Source organism: Piliocolobus tephrosceles, chromosome 13, assembly GCF_002776525.5.
Source record: "Piliocolobus tephrosceles isolate RC106 chromosome 13, ASM277652v3, whole genome shotgun sequence".
NCBI lineage: Eukaryota > Metazoa > Chordata > Mammalia > Primates > Cercopithecidae > Piliocolobus > Piliocolobus tephrosceles.
This window is the reverse complement of record NC_045446.1, coordinates 33,437,337-33,461,877: the sequence shown is the minus strand read 5'-3', so window position 1 is coordinate 33,461,877 and position 24,541 is coordinate 33,437,337. Positions and strand designations below refer to the sequence as shown.

The 24,541-nt window shown below is 37.5% G+C and overlaps 1 protein-coding gene across 1 annotated transcript in view; it reads right to left on the bottom strand.

Moving 5' to 3' along the window:
* Positions 1–24,541, bottom strand: part of DCDC1 (doublecortin domain containing 1) — a 445,002-nt gene that overhangs the window by 58,777 nt on the left and 361,684 nt on the right. Inside the window, exon 19 of the mRNA XM_031936696.1 lies at positions 16,941–17,064. Coding sequence (XP_031792556.1) covers positions 16,941–17,064 — 124 coding nt within the window. The remainder of the gene's footprint in view (positions 1–16,940; positions 17,065–24,541) is intronic.

The following is a 24,541-nucleotide window of genomic DNA, read 5'->3' as shown; positions in this document are numbered from 1 at the left end:
GGTTTGTAGCAAAAATTTGACCCTTTTGACCCAGGCATTCACATCCCTGTACGCTGTCTCAATTTCTAAGGTTTGCCTTAAATCCTTTACCTCAATTATTTTTACCCTTTTAGGGTCATTATTTGGCAAAGTGTTTGTTAGGGTCTGGGTTTGGAGTAGTCCCAGGCAAATGGGAGGTTGAGTCCTTGATTAGTTTGAGAACAAATCACCCTAGGGGGTCTTTCCCTCTGTTGGCAGCCCCTAATCCATATACCTGAGATGCTACTTGTGGTTCTTGGTCTAGAACAGCTGGATTGTCAATGGTGATGAGTATAGGATTGCCTTCTAAATTCTGGCAGTTATTTGGCAGGGAGTGCTTGGCCCCTCGGACACATGTAATTTATTCTTCAAGGGTATCCAGTTCGGAGTTATTTACTCTATGTTTACTGTCCAACCCTGAAATTGGGTAGTCCACCATATGTTATCCCAGCTGGGGCAGGGTAATACCCTACTGTAACTTGTATCTGGTTCAGGGCAAAGATATTTATCTGCCTGCGAGAGCCATCTCTGATTTTCTAAATTCCCACAAGGTAAAACCTGGCAGGCATCAAATCTTATAGTCTGGGATGCTACCATCTTGGTTACATTAATCACCAACCTGATTGGGTAGGGAGTAGGCCCCTGCCAGTTTCCATTTTGACCTTCTGTTCTTTGTATAGCAGCTCATCACAGCCACATGAAGAATAAACTACATGTGTCCAAGGGGCCAAGGGCTCCCTGCCAAATAACTGCCAGATTTTAGAATGCAATCCTATACTCATCACCATTGACAATCCAGCTGTTCTAGACCAAGAACCAAAAGTAGCATCTCAGGTATATGGGTTAGGGGCTGTCAACACAGGGAAAGAAACCCAGGGAACAAAAATATCATGTCATGCGATAAGACATGATACTAGCAGAAAAAGGATATGTACCTGTTATGCTGGGTGGAAAATGTTGTGGGATTTTTTCCCAACGGGGGAAAAAAAAAAACATCTTTTTTGTTTTTTGTTTGAGATGGAGTCCCACTCTGTCACCCAGGCTGGAGTGCAATGGCGTGATCTCAGCTCACTGCAACCTCTGCCTCCCAGGTTCAAGCGATTCTCCTGCCTCAGCCCCCTGAGTAGCTGGGATTACAGGTGCGCACCACCACACCTGGCTAATTTTTGTATTTTTAGTAGAGATGGGGTTTCACCATGTTGGTCAGGCTGGTCTCAAACTCCTGACCTCGTGATCCGCCCGCCTCAGCCTCCCAAAGTGCTGGGATTACAGGCATGAGCCACTGCACCTGGTCCCATGTTTTTTTTTTTTTACATTTTTCTCAGAGTTAACTTTAAGGGTTCCTCAGGTGACCTGTGCGCTGGTCTTTTTCTCTCCCTTCCAGGGTCTATTTTACCAGTCCCTTGACTGTAGTATAGTCAGTCCACCACATTCAGCTGTTTGCACAGCGGTCTCTGTGGTTGGGAACACTTGATAGGGACCTTCCCAGTTTGGGTGGAACTTGTCTTCTTTCCAAGTCTTAATCAGCACCAAGTCACCAGGCTGGAAGTGGCGAACCGCAAATTTAAGAGACAGAGTTTGAGTCAGAAGTCCTTTTAACCTGAGGGATGACAGGGTGGAGGATATGGCCAGTATATAATTTCTTAAAAATTTGTCCTTGGTTTCCATAGTAGGAAGATCTATAGCCCTGTCCAAATATGGGAGTACATATAATAACTCATAGACCAACAATCCCAAGTCTTTTCTTGGGGCTGTCTTAATCCTAAGGAGTGCTACTGGGAGACATTTGGTTCAAAACATTTTAGTTTCTAAGATTAGTTTGGTGATACACTTTTTGAGAGTTTGATTTATTCTTTCTACCTTTCCAGAGGAAGGGGGATGCCAAGGAGTGTGATAATCCCATCTAATTTGTAAACCTTCCATAATTTCCCTTAACACCCTTGAGGTAGCTTCCTTCCTAAACTCTTGCAGTTCAAAGAAATCATTCTCTTCTAACAAAGGGCAACCTGAAAGAAAGTTCAGGCTGTAAATCACAGAAAAACAGCTTAAGCACAGAAAGGGAGAGGGGAAGACTCCTGGATTATCACCAAACTTCACACTCATACAATGGGCCCCAGTAAAAACAGTGGGCCTTAATAAGCACATTCCTTTCCCTTTAGGCACACTAAGGGAAGCTAAAAGCAGACTGGGGGAAGATGCCTGCAGCTGGAAGATGTCTGGGAACAAACACAGAAACTCTCCCTCCCAGATAAGTGACACAAAGGAATATTTTATGGTGATATGTAGGTTCTAATAGCCCATTTTTAATCAATCCCTCCATTGCTGGTGGGAGATCTTTTCTCCCTTCAATAGCAATGGGATATTGTTCCTGCAAACTACTTCTCATGGTTGTTTTAGTTCAATCTGTAAGGGTGTGATTTTTAGCCCTCCCCTGTTGCCTTCCCAACCCACACAAGGGGATTAATTTTTCTTTCCTCCTCCTCTGTTAGAAGGCCCATCATTACTTTTATTTGTCCTTCCTCTATTCCTAATCCTACACCCAATCTCACAACTATGTTTTTACCCAGGAGGTTAGTCCTGCTTCAGAAACATGTAAGAGTGACCCCTCAACTTGTTGTGGTCCCAGTTAACATTTTCTTAAATATCAGAACCTCAAATCCCTCCCCTCTTACCCCTGATAGTGTCAACTTTCCCTATTGGGTGGAGTTCTGCACCCCTTGGTTGGTGAATTAGGGAGGTGCGAGCCACGCCAGTATTAACCCAAAGTGTCACTTTTCCTCCCTCAGGTCCCACCTCCAAATTTATCAAGGGTTCCTGGTGGGACCTACTCAGAAGGAACCCCTGACTTCCCCAGTCTTCATCAACGATCATGATGGGGGATCACCTTTTCTTCTTTTCTTCCATTCAGGACATTCTCTCTAAAAATGCCCAGGCTTTCCACACCTGTAACATCCACTCATAGTCTTAGGAGCTTTTCCCTGCATTTCCCTTCTTTCTCTGTGTCGAAATCTGTCATTCCCTTGTCTCCTTTGAGGGAGATCTTGATCTAACCTTTTCCTGACTACCTCCTTCCACAGTGGAAACCATGATTTTCCCTTTTCATTTCTGCTTCTCTTCCTCTCTCCTTACAAAGACCTTCTGAGCTTCCCTCAGTAATTCCTCAATTGGTTTTTCATTCCATCCATCAATCTTCTGCAGTTTCTACTTTATCTTCCTTATGTAGCCCCCCAATCCTTCTGCAGCCCTACTGACAGCTGCCCCGGGTAGACTTACAGCCTCTCAGGAAAACAACAACAAAATCCTTAATGGTTATCTCATCCATTTACCCTTCCATAACCTGAATCCTTTCTACTGCCTGCTGACAAACAGCTACTTTGCTGTAGGCAACCCACTACTCTTCAAGCAGCCTAATCCTAAACTCTCCTCCACATCGCTTTCTCACTTGCATCTGCCAGTTCCTGGGCTCTGTCCCTCCTCTGTGGCCTCACTGCACCCTTTCTCTGCACCTCCTTGTTGCTTGAACCTCCAGAACCTTCCCTGAGCCCTGCCAACCTCTCCATATCCTCTCACTTCCTCTTGTACTCTTCCTTCCTTTTACATTATTTTTCTCCCCAGTCTCACCTTCTGTGTCTCTCTTTGATCTGTCTTTTCCAGTCTCTTGTTCGTTTTTCTTCTTCTCTCTCTCTCTCTATAATCTGCTGTTTCCTTTCTCCCTTATACTTAGTTTTTTCCTCTTTCTCTCTCTCAGCACAAGCCAAGCCGTGCTGTGCCCTGGCTCCCTCCTGTCTGTCTGCAAAGATGGACAGCTCTGCTGAAACGACAAAGCTTCAGCAGCAGCTTTTATCAAAAGTTTTTAGCAGCCAGCTCTCACACACAGCTGTGCAGCTGGCTCTCCCTTGCCTTCAGGGTCAGCAACTTAACTCTTTCTCTCCCTCTCTGGCCCTCTACATTTGTTGTTTCCTTCCCCTTTCTCTTTCTAATTTCCTTTCTTTATCCCCTTTTCCCTTTCTTCTTTGAGGGGGACCATGGGGGCTAATTACTTGATACAGCAGAGAGCATAACCTATCTCTTCTTGTGAGGATGGGGTTTTATTATTCACATAGAGAATTAAAGCTTGACACACCCAATCCTCATCTGAGCCAAACTTAGGCTAAATGACTGAAGGCTTACTAATGGGTTCTTTGGGCCAGATAAAACAGCAATACTTTATCATTTTTTTGTTTTTCCTTATTAGTATTGCCAGGGAGGAAGGCTTTAATCTCATTTAATTGGGCTGCAGCCAAGGACATGGGAGATCAGTTTCAAATCTATTTCCCTGGCCAATTAAAATTAGGGGTTTATATAGCAGGAAAGAAACACAACCATGTATGGAAAAACAGGAACTAGGGAGAGGTAAAGAAGAGGGATTGGTCAACAGGAAGCAGGTGGTTGGTTAGGCAATCATGACAACTGGGGGTCTGGCATCTTATTGTCCAGATACAGTGATCTGGTATGTTTTAGTTCCTTGATGCTATCTGGGAGGCCTGATGGTTGGCTTCCTGAGAAAGGAACTCAGATAAGTCAAATGTAACTTTCTCAAGTTTCAAGACTGGTAAATTTCTATGTTTATTTGAGAGAAACAATTAACATAAGTTCTATGGGATAACTGGGCCAGTTTCAAGAATAAAAGATATGAATATAGAAACTGAGAGATTCAGAAGATCATAAAAGAATATTACAAGTAACTTTGTGCTAATAAATATAGTAGCTTAAATAAATAAAATGGCCAAATTTCTGGACAAAAGTAATATAACAAAAAATAATATTATTATTTTTTATCTTAATAAAAATGTCAATTTTATTAATATTTTCAAAGAACCTAAATTTGACTTTGATGACTCTGGTTTATATGACTCATCTATTGTATCAGTTTCTGCTCTTATAATTTACTATTTCTTTCCTTCTAATTCTTTGACCTCATTCTGTCACCATTGGCAGAACAGATGCTTATCTCATTAATTTTTAGCCTCTTTTCCATTTTAATACAAACATTTAGGGCTATAAATTTCCTTCAGGTATGCTTTAGCTGAATTTCACACCTTTTGTTTGATTCTAAATATTTCCTTTTTAAAATTTTCATTATGCTTTCTTCTTTGTCTCACAAGTTAGTTAAAACATCTTTGTAAATTTCTAATATATGCTCTTATACAATTATTTTAGCTATTTAGTTTTAACTTAATCCATCAGTAAAATGTGCTTGCATTATTAGACTATATCAAGGACCCTATATCAAGGACTAACTACTTTACTTTTCATCACCTCCATTCCTACCATCGTGGTTCAAGAAATTATTTCTTCTCATTTAGAGAATGCAAATGCCTTCTAACTGCTTATTCCTGTTTCTACTTCAACCCATTTTACTCTATTGTCATAATTATCCTATTTATCCTTAAGTCAGAGCATATCACTGCTCTGCTCCAGACCCTCCCATGGCTTTCTATCTCAGACTAAGACCCTAAGGCCTTATAATGACCTGGAAGGCCCTGCATGATCAGTATCCCCTATTTTCTCTCTGACCTTATCCCCTGCTGCCTTCTCCGTCACTCACACTGCTTCTGTCGTATTTTACCTCAGTGTCCCTTAAACACATCATCTAAGTTGTTTACATTTCCTGGCATGCTCTTTTCCTAGAGATTTGCTTGTTCTTCTGGTCTTTACTCAAATATTACCTCAATGAAGCCTTCCCTAGTCAATCTAAAATTTCCAAAGCTAGTAATTTTTAAAATTTTTTAAATTTTGGAAATTTACTAGTAATTTTCCAAAATTTTTAAAAGCTAGGACAACATACATTATTATATTAACTTACATTCCCTGAAAAGTTATTGAATCTTGCAACTATATTGTAGAAAGTGTTTTAAATAAATTACAAACAAAGTCTGAAAATTGTGAATATTACTGAAAAAGCATCTAATCATGATGTACAAATTTGTGAAATGAGTGCATAAATACCATTAATTGCATTTAATTAGGAGAAAGCAGTATAAATAAGTGTTTAAGAATCTTATGAGAAGAATGATTTCAGTTTAAATGTCTTTTCCTTTACATTTTTACTAGAATATTTTGCTTGGTAAACATGTTAACAACAGTAACAGACAATAAGGGTGACTTAACACAATTCTAAATAAGAAAAATTTGAACTAAAGAAGTTTTATTTTATTCTTAAACCTAACCGAGAATCTTTCACCAGTACACAAATAATATTGCAAAGGCTAGACAATCAAGTGTTTATTTAGATAAGTGTCTGCTATCTATGAATGGAGCAACTTGGAGCTGTTTTTTCTTATTATGGTTACTGAGAATAAATTATCAAAGGTTATGACAACTTCATTGTGTATTTTTATTTGAAATTGGCCTGTTGTATAAAGGGAAGTAGTGGGATGGAGTCACATAACTTCAATAAGTATGTTTGGGATTTGTCTATAACTATTCTACAGTGGAGATATTGAACGATTTAGTTGATGGAGAAAATCAACTTTTATACTAGTTTTAGTAATAAAAGATTATGAAGCAAGGACTGGGTAGGTGACAGAGATGGTGAGGGAATCTCATTAGAAAATTACTGTTGCATTGAAGTCTTGGTGTAAAATAGCTAATATATCTCTCTTTCTTTCTGAACCATGGCAGGGAAAGGCAAAAGAAACAAGAGTCTCCTTCACGCTTTATCTGATACATGTCGATTCACAGATTTAGGGTGTGGAAATGTTTTTTTCAATTTCCCAAGTATGCTATATTTCTGATGAACATATCTGAAGTGTGCCGTCTTTGCTCCTAGCTATTTCTACATTTTCTCACTTCCAGTTTGTCCCATGACAAGTGATAGCATCTGCAGATATTGGCTTTGGCACTTGCTGTCTTTGGATGGCTTCCTCTACTTTCCAGTAAGATGAAGGAAGCCCAAGAGTCTTCTCTTTTTAGTGTGAGGCATCACAGAAATCCAATTAAATGAGATTAAAAAGTTAACTTGGGTTTCAAAACTTTACAAATGCTAACTACTACTGTCGCTTCTTCCTTTAGGCTGCTTTAATTCTTGTTCTGGTGTTTCAGGCACTTTCATTCTGTCCTTCATAGACATAGAGAAATGTGGTATTGGGATAATGAAGGACAACAAAAAGTACAGATATGTAATTAAACTGACTGGAGTGCTGGTTCTTCTCCCTCCAATTTCTCAGTTGGAATTCTTATGTTCCCATTCATGTCTTTATTGGTTTTCTGTGTGTTCACAGAAAGAAGTGAAGCTTCTTTGTGAAAGCTCTATTTCATAGCTTCACTGTTAGGAGATCCTAGATGAGCTATGGTGCTCCCTTAAATTGATCATTCTTCTTTTTCTTTTTCATCTCTCTCTCATAACAGAGACAGCATGTGTTTGTTTTGGGAGTCCAGCTCTTAACCAACAATCTAAGTTTCGTAGCCATATTGGTCTTCCTTTATCTATTTGCTATTAACAATATAATATATTCTTCAATGTTCTCTCCTGAGCCTTCCCATGTCTCCTTTTCCCCCTTCTTTACTCTGGTAGTTATTTATTACATCTCTCAACAGAGTAATACACTTTTAACTTTCTTCTGTCTGGCACAGCCCATCCAAATGGATATATTTTAATTTAGATATTTTAAAATAACTATCCAACAGCTCATTCCAAAATCTTACATCTTTTTAATCTTACTTTTTACCACAATTTCTTCCTTGAATATGAAAATCCATTGCTCCTTACCTTTAAGTGTTTAGAAGCACAATTTCTCAATTCACAACTTTTCTCCCATGGAGTGAGAAAATAACTTGAGTTCCTCTAATTTTTTTCCAGTGAACTTAGTCACAAAAGAAACCAAAAGAATTTATTAATCTTGGTTTTCAATAAAGCTTTACTATATTTTAAAAATACTGATATCCCTAGATATATTAAATGCTATTTGTTCATAAAAATATTATCAATTGCCTTTTAGTAAGAATAATATTTAAAAGTGAGGACAGCATGAAATCAGTTCTCAAAGCAGCTGTCACCACTGAGAGGTACATCTTTGGTATTAATGCAGTTTGAGACATTACCAAGATAATTCCATATTTCTATATTGTTTATACTTCCTTAAATCTTCCCTTAGTCATTCTATTTTGAAAATTTCTTGTCAAGGAACTAACAAGAGAATTAGAGTCTCACTCAGGGTGTTGTTTGTTAGATAGTTTTCCTAGATTTAGTATTTTTACTTAATTTTCAGGCCCATTTAGACAGTCAGCCCAGTTGATCTTTCTTCATAGTGACGTTATGACTAAATAAACTGGCTCAAATGAATAGCCTTGATTTCTGGGACATCAAACTTTTTCTGTGAGTTTCTTGTCTCTCCCTTCCTTCTCCTTTATTCATCAACTCTGTCTCCTTCCTTTTCTGGTTTCTTCCTTGTTGACTCATAGCTTATACTTCTTAATCTGTAAGCTTCACAAAGTTAGGAACCATGTCTATCTCCTTCCTTACTGTGTCTGCATCGCCTAAATATATAATAAATAATGGTCAAATAAATAGTAAAATTGGAAACTTAAATCTGGTATAAAATTATTATTTATGCTTATGGTACCCAAAGTATTCTGAATGCCACAATATGAATGTCGCATTTCCTAATCACAGTTTATTTATATGGAAAGCTTTCTAACCAAAATATGAATTGCATATAACTGTTCACTGAAATAGAGCTTGTTTTGCTAAAAAAAAAATCAATTGCCTAAAAATAGGACTAGAAGAAAATATGGTTCCTTCAAATAAGATGGATTCAGACTTTAAGTGAAATACACTGTACTTAATTTTAAAAGAGCTATCTGAGTTTCCCTGCTTGGTAAGTATTCTCTCCTCTTCCTCAGACATTTCAAGAAGTAGGAGGACCGTTAGACTGAGTCATTTTGAAATACGTGGTCAACTTGTCTATCTTTAGCTACTATAGTGCCTTAGTTCTTTCGGTTTACAAGTAAGGGCCAGAATTTTGTTGGGGTACAGTAACTTATCTACTCCACACAAAAGTTATGGTTCTGTTTGAATAGCCTAGAGAACTTTGGAGTAGTTTGTATTCATGCCTAAGATCATATAATTGTCAAATCAAAGACCATCAACAAAAATGTCTTTTTATAGGGGCAGGGGACGAAGTCTCATTCTGTCTCCCAGGTTGGAGTGCAGTGGCCCGATCTCCGCTCACTGCAACCTCTGCCTTCTGGGTTCAAGCGATTCTCCTGCCTCAGCCTCCTCAGTAGCTAGAACTACAGGCATCTGCCACCATGTCCGGCTAATTTTTGTGTTTTTAGTAGAGACGGGGTTTCACCATGTTGGTCAGACTGGTCTCAAACTCCTGACCTCGTGATCCGGCCGCCTCAGCCTCCTAAAGTGCTGGGATTACAGGCATGAGCCATCGTGCCTGGCCAAAAATGTCATTTTTAAGGTAAATATTAAAATGAACTTTGGGCCGGACGCTGTGGCTCATGCCTGTAATCTCAGCACTTTGTGAGGCCGAGACGGGCAGATCAGGAGGTCAGGAGATCAAGACCATCCTGGCTAACACGGTGAAACTCCATCTTTACTAAAAATACAAAAAATTAGCCGGGTGCGGTTGCGGGCGCCTGTAGTCCCAGCTCCACGGGAGGCTGAGACAGAGGAATGGCGTGAACCCGGGAGGCGGAGCTTGCAGTGAGCCGAGATTGCCCCACTGCACTCCAGCCTGGGCGACAGAGTGAGACTCTGTCTCAAAAATAAAATAAAAATAAATAAATAAACAAAAGGAACTTTGTTCACTTAGGTTTTCTGATATAATTACCATTAATCACTTAATCAATTAATTAACTGAATTACTTGTACTTTTATGCCAAGTTAAATATATGTATGCACAATATTGGCCAGGTGCAGTGGCTCATGCCTGCAATTCCAGCACTTTGGGAAGCTGAGGCAGGTGGATCACTTGAGGTCAGGAGTTCAAGACCAGCCTGACCAACATAGTGAAACCCCATTCCTATTAAAAATACAAAATTATCCAGGTGTGGTGGCACATGCCTGTAATCCCAGCTACTTGGGAGGCAGAGGCAGGAGAATTGCTTGAACCTAGGAGGCAGAGGTTGCAATGAGCCAAGATCGTGCCATTGCACTTCAGCCACGGTAACAAGAGCGAAACTTCATCTCAAAAATCTATCTATCTATCTATCTATCTATCTATCTATCTATCTATCTATCTATCTATCTATCCATCCATCTATAGAGAGATAGATATGCACAATCTATGAAATTTCTAATAATTATAATTTTTTCTCTTTCCCTACATAAGAAAGTCTCTTCTTGTGAGGCATCTCTGTTCACTGCCCATCCATTAGGTGGGTGGGAAGCTTGATATTCCAACTAGAAGTGTCCCAGTTTCTGCCTATTTAAAACAGCCTCTTTTTTTGTTCATGTTTTAGCTCTGTCCTTTTGACTACCTATTCAATCAAATTGAAGGTTCAAACTTCTTAACAGGACTGTTGTTTTCTTTCAAAGATACACGTTTCCCCCTGAAGATGGTTTCAGAGTTCAGATGAAAGCTCAATAAATCATATACCATTGGGAAAGAGGTCCAGGTGTCCATATTTAGGTACTTGTGATGTCCTGGATTCTCAGAGGCCTCTAAGGACATGCCTCATGCCCTCTCTGGCTACTAGACAACCTGCTGGCACCTGCTTACCACCAGCAGAGGTGTACGTTATCCTGCCTGATCTCTGGTTTTAGCCTCATCCTCCTTGAACCTCTGTAGAAAAATCAGTGCAACTCACAGTCTTTTTTCTTGGCTCATGCTGGGCCTCCTTGTCTCTCCATGCCACCTCTTCACCCTTGGCTCCATGTTGGCCCTCAGACCCTAAGGTTCAAACATTAATTCATCCAGCCACTGGCTTAGGCTGTCCAGCACAAGGCTTCTGCTATTTTGAAGAACTCTTTTTTTTTTTTTTTAAACAAAACTCAGTTTTCCAGACTGCTGCTTCACTACAGTCTAAGTTTAAGAACATCTTTAGGGGCCAAAGCAATGACTTCTTGGCTTCAGACTCCATCTGTTCATTATCAAAAGTGCTGCAACTCATTGATTCAATCAGTGAGAAAGCACAGGGGATCAGGATTTTTAAGAGGAAAGAATAAAAACTTGGTTGAGACCAGAAAATATGACAAAATGGACAAGTTGATTGACTCTCTGCTGCAAACAACTAAAAAGTCAGGATAAATTATTTCTAAAAAATCTTTGAGACTGTGCCATTGACCTAGAAATAAAATAATACATACTAGAGATCCAGAGAGATAAGCAGAATGCTGAACCTAGCTTTTATCTGAATGGAATTTGATCTTGCAGAGGAAGGGCTCAGGAAACAAATTCCAGAGATCAGCCAAGGAAGAAGATCTAATAGGAGACCATCTCCCTTCATAAAACAAGAATCACAACAGGCTAAATTTCACTGAAAAGGTAAACCGTAAATAATGCTTTTCCAGGATGTTGCAAGTAAAACGGACTATCTCAAACATTTTCACTGTGTGAAGAAAAAATAATCATTGGGGTTCATATCACAGGTTGATCCTTGGAGTTTAAATAATATTAGACGAAGATGAAGAGAAAATTAATAATCTGGAAGAAAAATGTCTGAAAATATGATGCAAAAGTGTATCATAAAGATACAAAGAGATAAAAAATATTAAAGAGGAGTTAAGAGGCATGGAAGTCAAAATAAGAAGGTCTTGTGTGCACCTAATCAGATTTCTATAAAGAACAGAGTGAAGCATTACCTGACTTGAAAATATACTACAAAGCTATAGTAACCAAAATAGCATGGTACTGGCATAAAAACACATACACTAAAAGAATAGACTAGATAGCCCATAAATAAATTCATGCATTTACAGTGAACTCATTTTTGTCAAATATACTAAGGACATACCCTGGGAAAAGGACACCTTCTTCAATAAATTGTGCTGGGGGAAAATGGATATCCATAAACAGAAGAATGAAACTAGACCCCTACTTCTCAACATATGCAAAAATAAACTCAAAATGAATTAAATTCTCAAATCTAAGATGTAAACTTATGAAACTATTAGAAGAAAACTTTAAGAAGTAACTTCAGGACAAGAATAGTCTGGGAAGAATTTCTTGAGTAATACCACAAAAGCACAGGAAACCAAAGCAAAAATGAAAACATGGGATCACGTCAAGCTAAAAAAGCTTCTGCACAGCAAATGAAACAAGCAACAAAGTAGAGAGACAACCCACAGAATGGAAGAAAATATTTGCAAATGACACATCTGAGAAGAGACTAATAACTAGAATGCATAAGAAGCTCAAACAACTCAATAGGAAAAAAAAAAAAATCAAATAACCTAACAAAAAAATGGGCAAAAGAGCTGAACAGACATTTCCTTTGAAAACTGGCATGAGACAAGTATGCCCTCTCTCACCACTCCTATTCAACATAGTATTGGATGGCCCAGGGCAAACAGGCAACAGGAAGAAATAAAGGGTATTACAATAGGAAGAGAGGAAGTCAAATTGTCTCTGTTTGCAGATAACATGATTGTGTATTTAGAAAACCCCATCGTCTCAGCCCAAAATCTCCTTAAGCTGATAAGCAACTTCTGCAAAGTCTCAGGATACAAAATCTATGTGCAAAAATCACAAGCATTCCTATACACCAAAAATAGATAAACAGTGAGCCAAATCATAAGCGAACTCCCATTCACAATTGCTACTAAGAGAATAAAATACCTAGGAATGCAATTTACAAGGGATGTGAAGAACCTCTTGAAGGAGAACTACAAACCACTGCTCAAGGAAATAAGAGAGGACACAAACAAATGGAAAAACATTCCATGCTCATTGATAGAAAGAATCAAAATCGTGAAAATTATAAAAGTAATTTATAGATTCAATGCTCTCCCCATCAAGCTACCATTGACTTTCTTCACAGAAGTAGAAAAAACTACTTTAAATTTCATATGGAACCAAAAAAAGAGCCATCATAGCCAAGACAATCCTAAGCAAAAAGAACAAAGCTGGAGTCATCATGCTACCTGACTTCAAACTATACTACAAGGCAACAGTAACCAAAACAGCATGGAACTGATACCACAACAGATACATAGACCAATGGAACAGAACAGAGACCTCAGAAATAACACCACACATCTACAACCATCTGATCTTTGACAAACCTGACAAAAATAAGCAATGAGGAAAAGATTCCCTATTTAATAAATGGTGTTGGGAAAACTGGCTAGCAATATATAGAAAACTGAAACTGGACCCCTTCCTTACTCCTTATACAAAAATTAACTCAAGATGGATTAAAGACTTAAACTTAAGACCTAACACCATAAAAACCCTAGAAGAAAACCTAGGCAATATCATTCAGGACATAGGCATGGGAAAAGACTTCATGACTAAAACACCAAAAGCAACGCAACAAAAGCCAAAATAGACAAATGGGTTCTAATTAAACTAAAGAGCTTCTGTAAAGCAAAAGAAACTATCATTAGAGTGAACAGGCAACCTACAGAATGGGAGAACATTTTTGCAATCTATCCACTGACAAAGGGCTAATATCCAGAATCTACAAAGAACTTAAACAAATTTACAAGAAAAAAGCAAACAACCCCATCAAAAAAGCGGGGGAAGGATATGAACAGATAGTTCTCAAAAGAAGACATTCATGCAGCCAACAAATATATGAAATAAAGCTCATCATCACTGGTCATTAGAGAAATGCATATCAAAACCACAATGAGATACCATCTCATGCCAGTTAGAATGGCAATCATTAAAAAATCAGGAAACAACAGATGCTAGAGAGGATGTGGAGAAATAGGAATGCTTTTACACTGTTGGTGGGAGTGTAAATTAGTTCAACCATTGTGGAAGACATTGTGGTGATTCCTCAAGGATCTAGAACCAGAAACACCATTTGACCCAGCAATCCCAAAGAATTATAAATCATTCTACTATAAAGACACATGCACATGTATGTTTATTGCAGCACTGTTCACAATAGTAAAGACTTGAAACCAACCCAAATGCCCATCAATGATAGACTGAATAAAGAAAATGTGGCACATATACACCATGGAATACTATGCAGCTATAAAAAAGGATGAGTTTGTGTTCTTTGCAGGGACATGGATGAAGCTGGAAACCATCATTCTCAGCACACAAACCACAGAACAGAAAACCAAACACCATATGTTCTCACTCATAAGTGGGAGTTGAACAATGAAAACAGATGGACACAGGGAGGGGAACATCATACAATGGGGCCTGTCGGGAGGTGGGTGGCTAGGGGAGGGATAGCATTAGGAGAAATATCTAATGTAGATGATGGGTTGATGGGTGCAGCAAACCACCGTGGCATGTGTAAATGCATTTAACAAACCTGGACGTTGTGCACATGTACCCTAGAACTTAAAGTATAATGTAAAAAAAAAAAAAAAAAAAAAAAAAAAAAGGGCAAAAGAGCTGAATAGACATTTCTTAAAAGAAGACATACAAATGGCAAACAAGTATATGCAAAAATGCTCAATATCACTAATCATCAGAGAAATGAAAATCAAAACTGCAATGAAGTATCATCTCACCCCAGTTAAAATGAATTTTATCCAAAAGAAAGACAATAATGAATGCTGGTGAGAATAAGAAGAAAGAGAAACCTTTTCTCCCACAAACCCTACACTGTTGGTGGGAATGTAAATTAGTACAGCCATTATGGAAACAGTGTGGAGGTTTCTCCAAAAACTAAAAATAGAACTACCGTATGTTCCAGTAATACCACTACTGGATATACATGCAAAAGAAAGGAAATCAATACATCAAGGAAATGTCTGCATTCCCTTGTTTATTGCAGCACTATTCATAATAGGCAAAATATGGAATCAACCTAAGTATTCATCAACAGATGAATGGATAAAGAAAATGTTGTATGTATACACAATGAAGTATTTCAGTCATAAAAAAGAATGCAGTCCTGTCATTTGTAACAACACAGATGGAGCTGGAGGACATTTTGTTAAGTAAAATAAGCCAAGCACAACAAGACAAATATTGCATGTTTTCACTCACACGTAGGAGCAGAAAAATAAATAAAATTTAACTCACGGAGATAGAGACTAGAATGATGGTTGCCAGAGGCTGGGAAGGGTAGTGGGGAGGAGCAAATAAAGGGAGGTTATTTAATAGGTACAAACCTACAGTTTAGATAGAATGCATAAGATCTAGTAGTCAGTAGCATGATAGAATGACTAAACAACAATTTGTTGTATATTTTTAAATAACCAAAATAGTAGAAATGGAATGTTCCTAAAGCAAAGAAATGATAAATGCTTGAGGTGATGGATACTCTAATTATGCTGATTTTATCACTACACACCACGTGATACGCCTGTGTCAAAATATCACATGTATCTCATAAATTATGTATAACTATGATGTATCCATAATAATTATAAATAAATTTTTAAAGAAAAAATAAGGGAGTGGGAGAATATAAGAGGGAAAATATTTGAAGAGTTGATAGGTAATAATTTTCCAGAAATTCTGCAAGATGCCAATCCACAGATTCAAGAACCCCAAAGAATCTTAGAATCTGAAGGATGATAAATAAAAAGAAATCTGCTCCCTGATATATTGTGCTGAAACTGTAGAATACCAGAAAGAAGAGAAGATATTAAAAACAACCAGAGAAAAAGATAGATACCTACACGGGAATACATTTAGAGTGATAGCTGACCTCTCCATAACAACAATGGAAAGAAGTCAGTGATGATGTATTTGCTTTGCTGTGTGAAAATACCTTATATAAATGAGGGCAAAATAAAGACATTTTCAGATAAGTAAAAATGAGAAGAGCTTGCTGCCAGTAACTAAAAGAAGGTTGTATTCAGCTAAAATAAAGGAGCCCAGGTGGAAGGACTGGAAGGTAAGAAGAAATTATAACCAGAAAGATGAAAAATTGGGGATAACTCTAAGTATATATTGACTACACACAATGTGATCTAATGGAAAATTATTAAAACATAAAATTACACTATATTACAATAATAGCATATAAGTCACAAATCATATGATTGGATTATTTGAGAGAAGAAAGTAACAAATTAAAATATTTGTTAACTTTAGACTTTGATCATTTAGGTGTGCAAGCTAAAATGTTCAGAAATAAACAGAATGAAAATAGAGGGTATAATTTCCAAACTAGTTGACAGGGAAAATGTAATGAGAAAAAAAATTGGTCTAAAAGAACACAAGAATGGGGTGAGGAGAAAAAACAGAAAAGCCAGGACAAATAGAAAGCACATAATAATCCAAATACAATGCACACTTGTAATTGCAACACATAGAAAAGACCAAATACGTTACAGACAAAAATTGCCAGATAAAATTTTTAAATGAACTATATGCTGATTACTGGGAGCCCCTCTAAAACAGAAGAACATATAAACACAGAAAGGAAAGGGTGGAAGGAAGATATACTAGGAAAATAATAACCAAAAGAAAGTTGGAAAGTTTCTATTAGTACTTGATAAATGAGACTTCTACTAGAGCTAGTGACAGTTTCTACATAATAATAGTTTCAATTCACCAGGGAGATATAATATTTTGAACACGTGTGTGCCTAAGAATTAAATCTCAAAATATATGAAGCAATATTTGACAGATTACAAGAAAAAATAGGTAAGTTCATCTCCATAATGGGAGACTTAAACACATCTTTCTAATTAATTGATAGAACAACAGAATTAGCAAGTTTGATACCTTGCACCTAACAGCTGCAATTCAAAAGCTATATGGAAGTTGTCAGGAACTTGACCACACAACTGGGACTTAAAGTAAGTCTCAATGACCATCTCTTAAGCTAAGCAAAACAACCTCATTAAGTTGGCCGCTGGGAAGGACAGGCCACATGTAGGTAAGCTTGTTCCACAGAGGATTCTCAACTCTGGAATGTTTCCACTGCCCTGGCTTACTGGTTCCTTCATGTTTTATGGCCCACCTAAAACAAAAGATAAAAATACAAAAAGAAATTTAGCAAGGTTAAATATCACTTTAAAATATTCATTTTATTCATTGAGTACTTACTATGTACTAGGCAAAAACTCAGTTTGAATTAAAAACCCAAATCTGAAAATTTGCTGTGTAAAGAAACACAATTGAGAGTAACTTACTAAAAAATAATAAATTTTAAAATCAGGAAAGCATTAAGGCAAAATTGGCAATGTTATTGCTAGACAACTGTATTTGAGGCAGAAGGTAAAGTAGAATAACAGTCCTTTTATAATAACAATGACATAAATAACAATATTAACATAAAAATCAAGCAAAACTTTAGATAGTAAAAGAGAAGTTAACTGACATACAATTATTGTCGGATACATTATTAAAAGACCAACAGATTACAAAGTACCAGATAAATTTTTTAAAGCAAAAAATAAGAACATAAAATATCTGACTGCTATAACTAATAAATGTAAGTATTTATATACATTGTAATATGCTAATGGAGAATATATCTTTCTCAACAATTCATGGAATATTTGTAATATTTGCCACATATACACAAAGTAAACTTTAATATAAATTAAAAATAAAAATGGAATAAGTCATATATTGTGACAAATGGGAAAATAAAATCAGATATAAATGCAATTTTACAATTGTGACCACATATATTAATTATATGGTAATTATATTAATTACATTATATATAAGTATAATATTTATCATAAGTAATATAAGTATTATATTAATTATATATTAATTATAAGTAAACACACATTCTCTCCCCTAACACTCTATGATACCAGATAGAGGGGAAAAAAAAATGTGATCAATAGATATTTAGTAAGCAATGAAATAATGTACTTGAAATCTTACAGATACATGTAGAATTATATTCAAAGATAAATTTATAATATTAAGTGCTAATTTATTAAAAGCTAAGTAGAGAAGGGAAATTAATAAAGCATTCAACTCAAATTATTATTTTTTAAATATAAAATTGTCCTAAGGAAAATAGGTGAATGGAAATTATTATAAAGGTTCAAATAGAAATCAATAAGTTGGAAAGTAGACCCTCAGCAGAATGGTCCAAAGAAGTGTTTTTCAGTTTGGCAGTTCCTCAGAAAGTCAAATATTAGAATGCAACATGACCCAGCAATCCCATACTTAGGTGTATAAACTCAAAAGAATTGAAAGTACATATTCAAACAATACTTGTGCATGAAAGCTCACAGCACACTATTAATAGTAGGCAAAAAGTAGAAACAACCCCCAAAATATGTCTGTGAAATAAAAAATATAATAGCAAATCTCTTGCAAATAAATCTAGATGAATGAGAATGTAAGACAAACCAAACAGGAAAATTGAACTAAATATTTAACATTCACAAAATGAAAAGCAAGAGTATATTATGCATGTATATATTAATAAATACAATAATTCTAATGAATAAATGAATTTCTGGAAGAAAACCTCACAAATTTGAAATAGAAAATACTAAAAATGATTTCCTGCTCATATAACTTTGCAGAATGTGGGACAGACCTTTTCATGTGATATAAAAATACTTTAAACCATAAAGATACAGAAAACTAGTTAATTCATCTCATGGAGGGGAGATAAGCTTCATAATAAAGTTAGTTAGTGGTAATTTAAGATGTGATACAGCAATTGTATTTATAATTAAAGATGCAAAATTCCTAGGTCAGTATTAGCCAATAAAATGTAACATCGTGGCAATAGCATAATTATAATAGCTAAGAAATACTGGTCCTAGAAATGAAATTGTGGACATTTACTAATACAATACATCACTGATTAATGAATGAGAATGCAGGAGCAGTGCATCACCCATAATTTTCCAGTGCACATAATGGTCATCTGAGCCTGCAAATTTTCTGAGATCCCTCAGCCCCATCAGATCCATCCATAGTACTTGGCCTTGTATTTCTTTTCCTTGTTCTGTGAAATCACACAGTCATTATCTGAGCAATGCTTTTTATGTATCTTGTTTCGTAGAGTGTTGGCTACATACAAGACAACAAATACCCAGCAATCCAAACTGAAGTCTAAAGAGAAATGGAAAGTTCATTAATTCAGACAACATATTTGAGTTATTGGAATATTAGCGAACAACTTCAGAAGGTGGTAAGCTCCTACAACTGCAGGTGAAAGTGATAGGAACACATATATTTAAGTCATACCAATTTTATTTTATCTTTTGGAATACGTGGTCTACCTCCAAGAACCTGCTTCTTTTGAAAACCTTTCTTGTAGTTTTCTCATTCACACATCAATATCTTCTGGGCCTGGAGATATAAAAGCTTGCTTTCTTATTTCTCATAGCCATATCTAGTTTATTGTTACTCCGTCCACTTCCAAAGATCCCCAGTCGCTTTGAAGCACACATTAATAGACCATAACACCTACTTCACTTCCTGGTTGCATTTATATCAGTTCTGTATCCTCTCTTCTCATTTATTGAAGAGTTTACTATTCTGGCTTACTTATGTTCTCTCTACCTCTGCTCCTGTAATTAGCCAACATCTTTTCATTATTTAAGTAGACAATTCACCCTGGCCTCTCAGGGCCTCCCATGACTTTAACCCCTTTTCAAATATCAGCCTACCCTTCCCATGAACACAACCTCAAACTGGTCAATACAAATAACTACACCACTTTCAAAATCCTATTTTCAACAACACCACCCTTTCACCACCAACTCCTTTTCCTCTAGTTCATGTATTTAAGTATCCCTACTCCAATAATTCCTCAACTCTTCCAGATGATCCAAGCCACTGCATTGATCACTTCTTCATATTCCATAACCTCCCTGCCAGGTAGGCTCTTCCCTTTGTACTCAGTTAAGATTCATGGTCCAGTCTCATAGCCACTGTCTTGTGCTTGCCCTCAACCCATTGCCCCTTCTCCTTCTCTGTATTCACTTAAAAATATATATAAACCAACTCTGGTTAAGTCCAATTCTCTTCCTACGCAGCCTATACTTGAAGAGTTGATCAGTGGTTGGAGAAAAACATAACCATGAATGAAATCGCTACAAATGATCAGATCAAAATGTGGTTGGGGGAGCAGTACAGATATATTAGGGAGTGTTTAAGAATTTGAGGACTTTTTTGGTTGTCACAACGATCAGATGACACTACTGTCATCTAACTGGCAGGAGACCAAGAATACCAAATATCCTTCAAAATATGGGAAAGTCTGTCCCGCGTCTCACAGATTTTCAAATTTCCCTCTGAACATTCATGTTGGGGAAAATTGGAGTCTAAAACCAAACTATATCTTACAAAATGACACCATTTTTTTTTTTTTTTTATTGAGATGGGGTCTAGCTATGTTGCCCATGCTGGTCTCAAAGTTTTGGCCTCAAGTAATTCTCCCACCTTGGCCTCCCAAAGTGCAAGGATTATAGGCATGAACCACCATGCCCAGCCCATAGTATTTTTTTCATACACACTGAATTTTATAGAAATTCAGCTCCCTCCAATATCTCAAGGAGGGAAGCTCTGATTTTTTTTTATGTCGCTCACTATTTTGGAAAAATCACATCATTGATAGCATTATCATTTGTGGTATTTGCGTCACCAGTACAACATAGTTGTATCCTTTGGTATTTATAGTTCATGTATCCAGTTCATTCTATGCATAGGAGCAAGTATCTGCAAAGGTAATGTTGTCCAGAATAGCTGTGCTGAGAATTTATATTATAATATATATTACTTTTACTTTAAAGTTATTTTTCTTTTATTTCCATAATTATTACTGCTCAACCATTTCTTTAAAATTACATTAGTGGGTAGGTTATCTTAACTATAAATTTTATTTTAGGATAATAAAGAAGTCATTAAAATATATTTTTTTATAAAGAGGGAGCATGAGGTCGGGTAGTGTTTACAACTACTCTTTTAAATTTATAACCACAAACCTCAAGTGGCCCCTAGCACCACTGGGCCATCTCACTGCATTCCTCCATCCCATTGACTCCAATCCCTGAGGGGCACATGACTTCTTTCTCATCAGACCTCTCACTTCCCACTGCCCATTTCTCAATGTCTGTTGGAACCTTTCTTATCTCAATGAGAAAATAGAAATGGTCAGAAGACTTTCCTCATCCTCCCACCAGCAAATCTACCCAGCTCCCTGCCTCTGTACCCATACACTCTGCCTGCCCTCCTGCCCTCCACTATAGTGGAGCTGTCTGTGCTCTGACTGAAGGCCAATACTTGTGATTGTGCCTCGAATCCTTATCCTCTCGCATCTAGGACTTTGTTCTTGCTTGGTGCTGTTAATTTTCCTTCCCTTCTGCATCATTCCTTCTGCATAATGTCTGACAATCCGACAAGAAAAAAAAAGAACCCTCTCTACACTCACATCCACCACTAGTTATTGCCTTATTTCTGTGTGTCCCTTTGCAGCAAAGTCCTTAAAAGACTCATCTCCTTTTTTATTCTCTTCCCTTTCTCTCCTAAACAAATTCCAATTAGATTTTCATCTCTGAAACTCCAATGAAACTGCCTCATCAGGGTTTTCACATTACCGAAGCCAAAGGTTTTTCTTAAAACATACCTGAACTAATAGAAACATCTGACAAAGGATATTTCCTCCTTCTGACCAGGCAGACCCAATCGTACTAAAGCTATCTGAGGTGTTAAAGGATTCTGTGTTAAGTCTCTGGTAAGCCCAATAAGAGAGGTGCAGTGTTGGTCCTAAGACTGTTGAGCAAGATCATCCTCTTTGCAACAGAAAATAACTGCGTTTTTGAAAAACATTCCCTGGTATATTGAAACACTGTTTTTGAGACTAAGAACTGGGACATGCATGGTGAAGTGATGATGAAAACTGAGCCACCCATCATGAACTGGGTGTGGTAATATCCTTCATGACATGTGGTAAGACAGATGCAACTACATCCTTTATTGTACAATAGAAGTGATATATTTAGGATCAGGCTCAAGCAAATCCAGGTTTTTGCACTGATTCCTCTCCCTTAACTTACTCCTATGGCCTGAAGAGAGTTTCTCTATGACTATTTGACTAATAGCAGAACTCAAGCCTGGTTCACAAACAGGTCAGTGTGATGTGTTAGTGCTGCTCAGAGTGCACTGCTATTACATTTATAGTCCCACTTGGATGTGTCCCTGAAGGACAGTGGTGAGAAATTTTCCTATTAGGTTGAGCTGTGAGTGGAATACTTGATCATCGACTTTGTAGAAAGTATAGGTAACCAGAGCTGTGGATATACATTGATACATTATTAATGATTTCATCTGCTGATCAGAAGCCTCAAGAAAACAAAACTGGAAGATCAGGGAAATGGAATTTTGAGGAAAAAGTATGTGGATGGATCTATGGGGAGGGTATAAAACTTGTGAATCTTTATTTCGCATGTAAATGCCTACCGAGAGCATCTATCACAGAAGAGGTTTTCAACAATCAAGTGGACAGGATACCCAAAGTGCCCCCATCAGAATGTTTATCTATTGACCTGATATCACACACAACATTGTCTCAGATTAAGAGACCCATTTTATGGCAAAGGAGGTGCAATAGTGAACCATAGGATTCACCTGTCTTACATTGCACATTATCTCCCAAAAGCAGTTGGCATCAGATAATGAAAGAATGGCCCTGAAGTCTGAACTAAGTCTCCAGCTTGGTGAAACACTGGTAAGGTTGGAGTGTTATCCTAAAAGATCAGTATATGCAATGATCCTAGCAATCTAGGGTGGTGTGTCCTTAACAGCTAGAATATATGGGTTTAGAAACCAATGGTAGAGGGAGGACTGGCTCTTCTTGCCATCACTTTCAAAAATCTACTTCAGAATCTGTATTTCTGTTTCTAAAACCTTAGGCTTTGTTGGGTATCTTAGGCTTTGTTGGGATTTCCACTGTGGTAACACTTCTGCAAGTGGATGCAATAAGTCTTCACTGACCTGGGGAGTGATTGGAGAATTGATCTTGATTGCCATGAGGACTGAAATTTGCCACTACACAGTGGAGGCAAAGGTCTGAAACCCAGGGGACCTTGGGATCATTTGGTAGTGCTTCTATGCCCAGTGAATAGAGGAAAGGTGCAACTGCATCAGTCATAGTCTAGTATGGGCAAATACATTAAGGGCTGAGACTTCTCAAGGATAAAGTCCTGGGTAAAGTAACTCACACTAGTCAAAGCACTAGCTAAGAATAAGAGAAATCTAAAATTGATGGAAGAGGAGGAAGCTGATGTCTACCAATCAGAGTCTTAGGACCAACTGCAGCAGTGAAGGTTGAGGCTTGATTTGCAAACCCTTTTTGAGTCATTTTAGGAGACTGCAATGGATGACCACATTGAAGTACTTAACTATAACCCCAACCCCTTGAGGCAGAATTGAGGGCATCTTATTCTCCTATAAGAAAGGGATATTGTTAGAGGTGCAAGTGGATCTGAATGGCCTAAGAGATGGACTGTACTGGGCCCAGTTTATGTGCCTCTCCAAATTCGCTCAGCCTCATTCTCCTCCCTGTTCACACATTCAGTGAAGATCCTAGCCACCACTGTAGTCACTTCATCTTCTACCAGCACCGATTCTTTTATTCACTCCCAGAGAGAGGGCCAGGCTTTGGCACAGCTTCCTTCATACCCACTGAACCATAGAGTGCTCATGCGTATGGAGTATTCCTTCATACCCACTGAACTACTGGAGTGCTCCATTTCTTGGAGCTGACCAGTCATTCCATCACTTCAGGTCTCAGATAAAATATTACTCCACAGGGCGTGGGCTCTGGCTTCCCCAGTGACTGCCTAAAAGGCCCTCGGAGGATCAGTAATTTAACCCAGAAGTGAGGGGGACTCAATGCTTCTTGGGGAAAACTTTGACTAATTAGAACCTAGGGACAAGAGGAATCAATAAATAAATCCCTTTCCCTTCCTTCCCAAGATATATGGGTCCTACGAACCCAGATGAAAGGTGTCCCAAGTGAGTTTATTTTGAAGCCATGGCCAAACCCATCACACTCCACCTGGTACTTTATTTCCCTCCTTCCTTTCCCTGCTTTCATTTTTCTTTTTCTTTTGCTGACCTGGGATTGCACTTCCTAAAAACCTTAGCATATAAACTTCTTCAGGCTACTGTTTACTAGGAAACTTGAATTGAAGCACCAAAAGACATGGGTGAGGAGCAATTTAAATCTCTATCTGATCATACTCTCAGGTAGGGTATCTTGCCATAAAAGAGTCTAAGTTCAATCTAAATTATCTCTCAGCCAAGAAGTTGGGGTTGGGGATGGAATTTAATCTTCAAGTATAAATATATAATAGAACAACTATATGTTTATAATAACATATAAACATACTTGTATGGATATAAAATCACACCTCAGTTTACTTCTACAGTTTTTCATTATCTGGTTGCAGTGCCTATATAACTTCAGCCCATCAGGGTGTCTTTAAAATGAGCCAATCAAGTTCAAC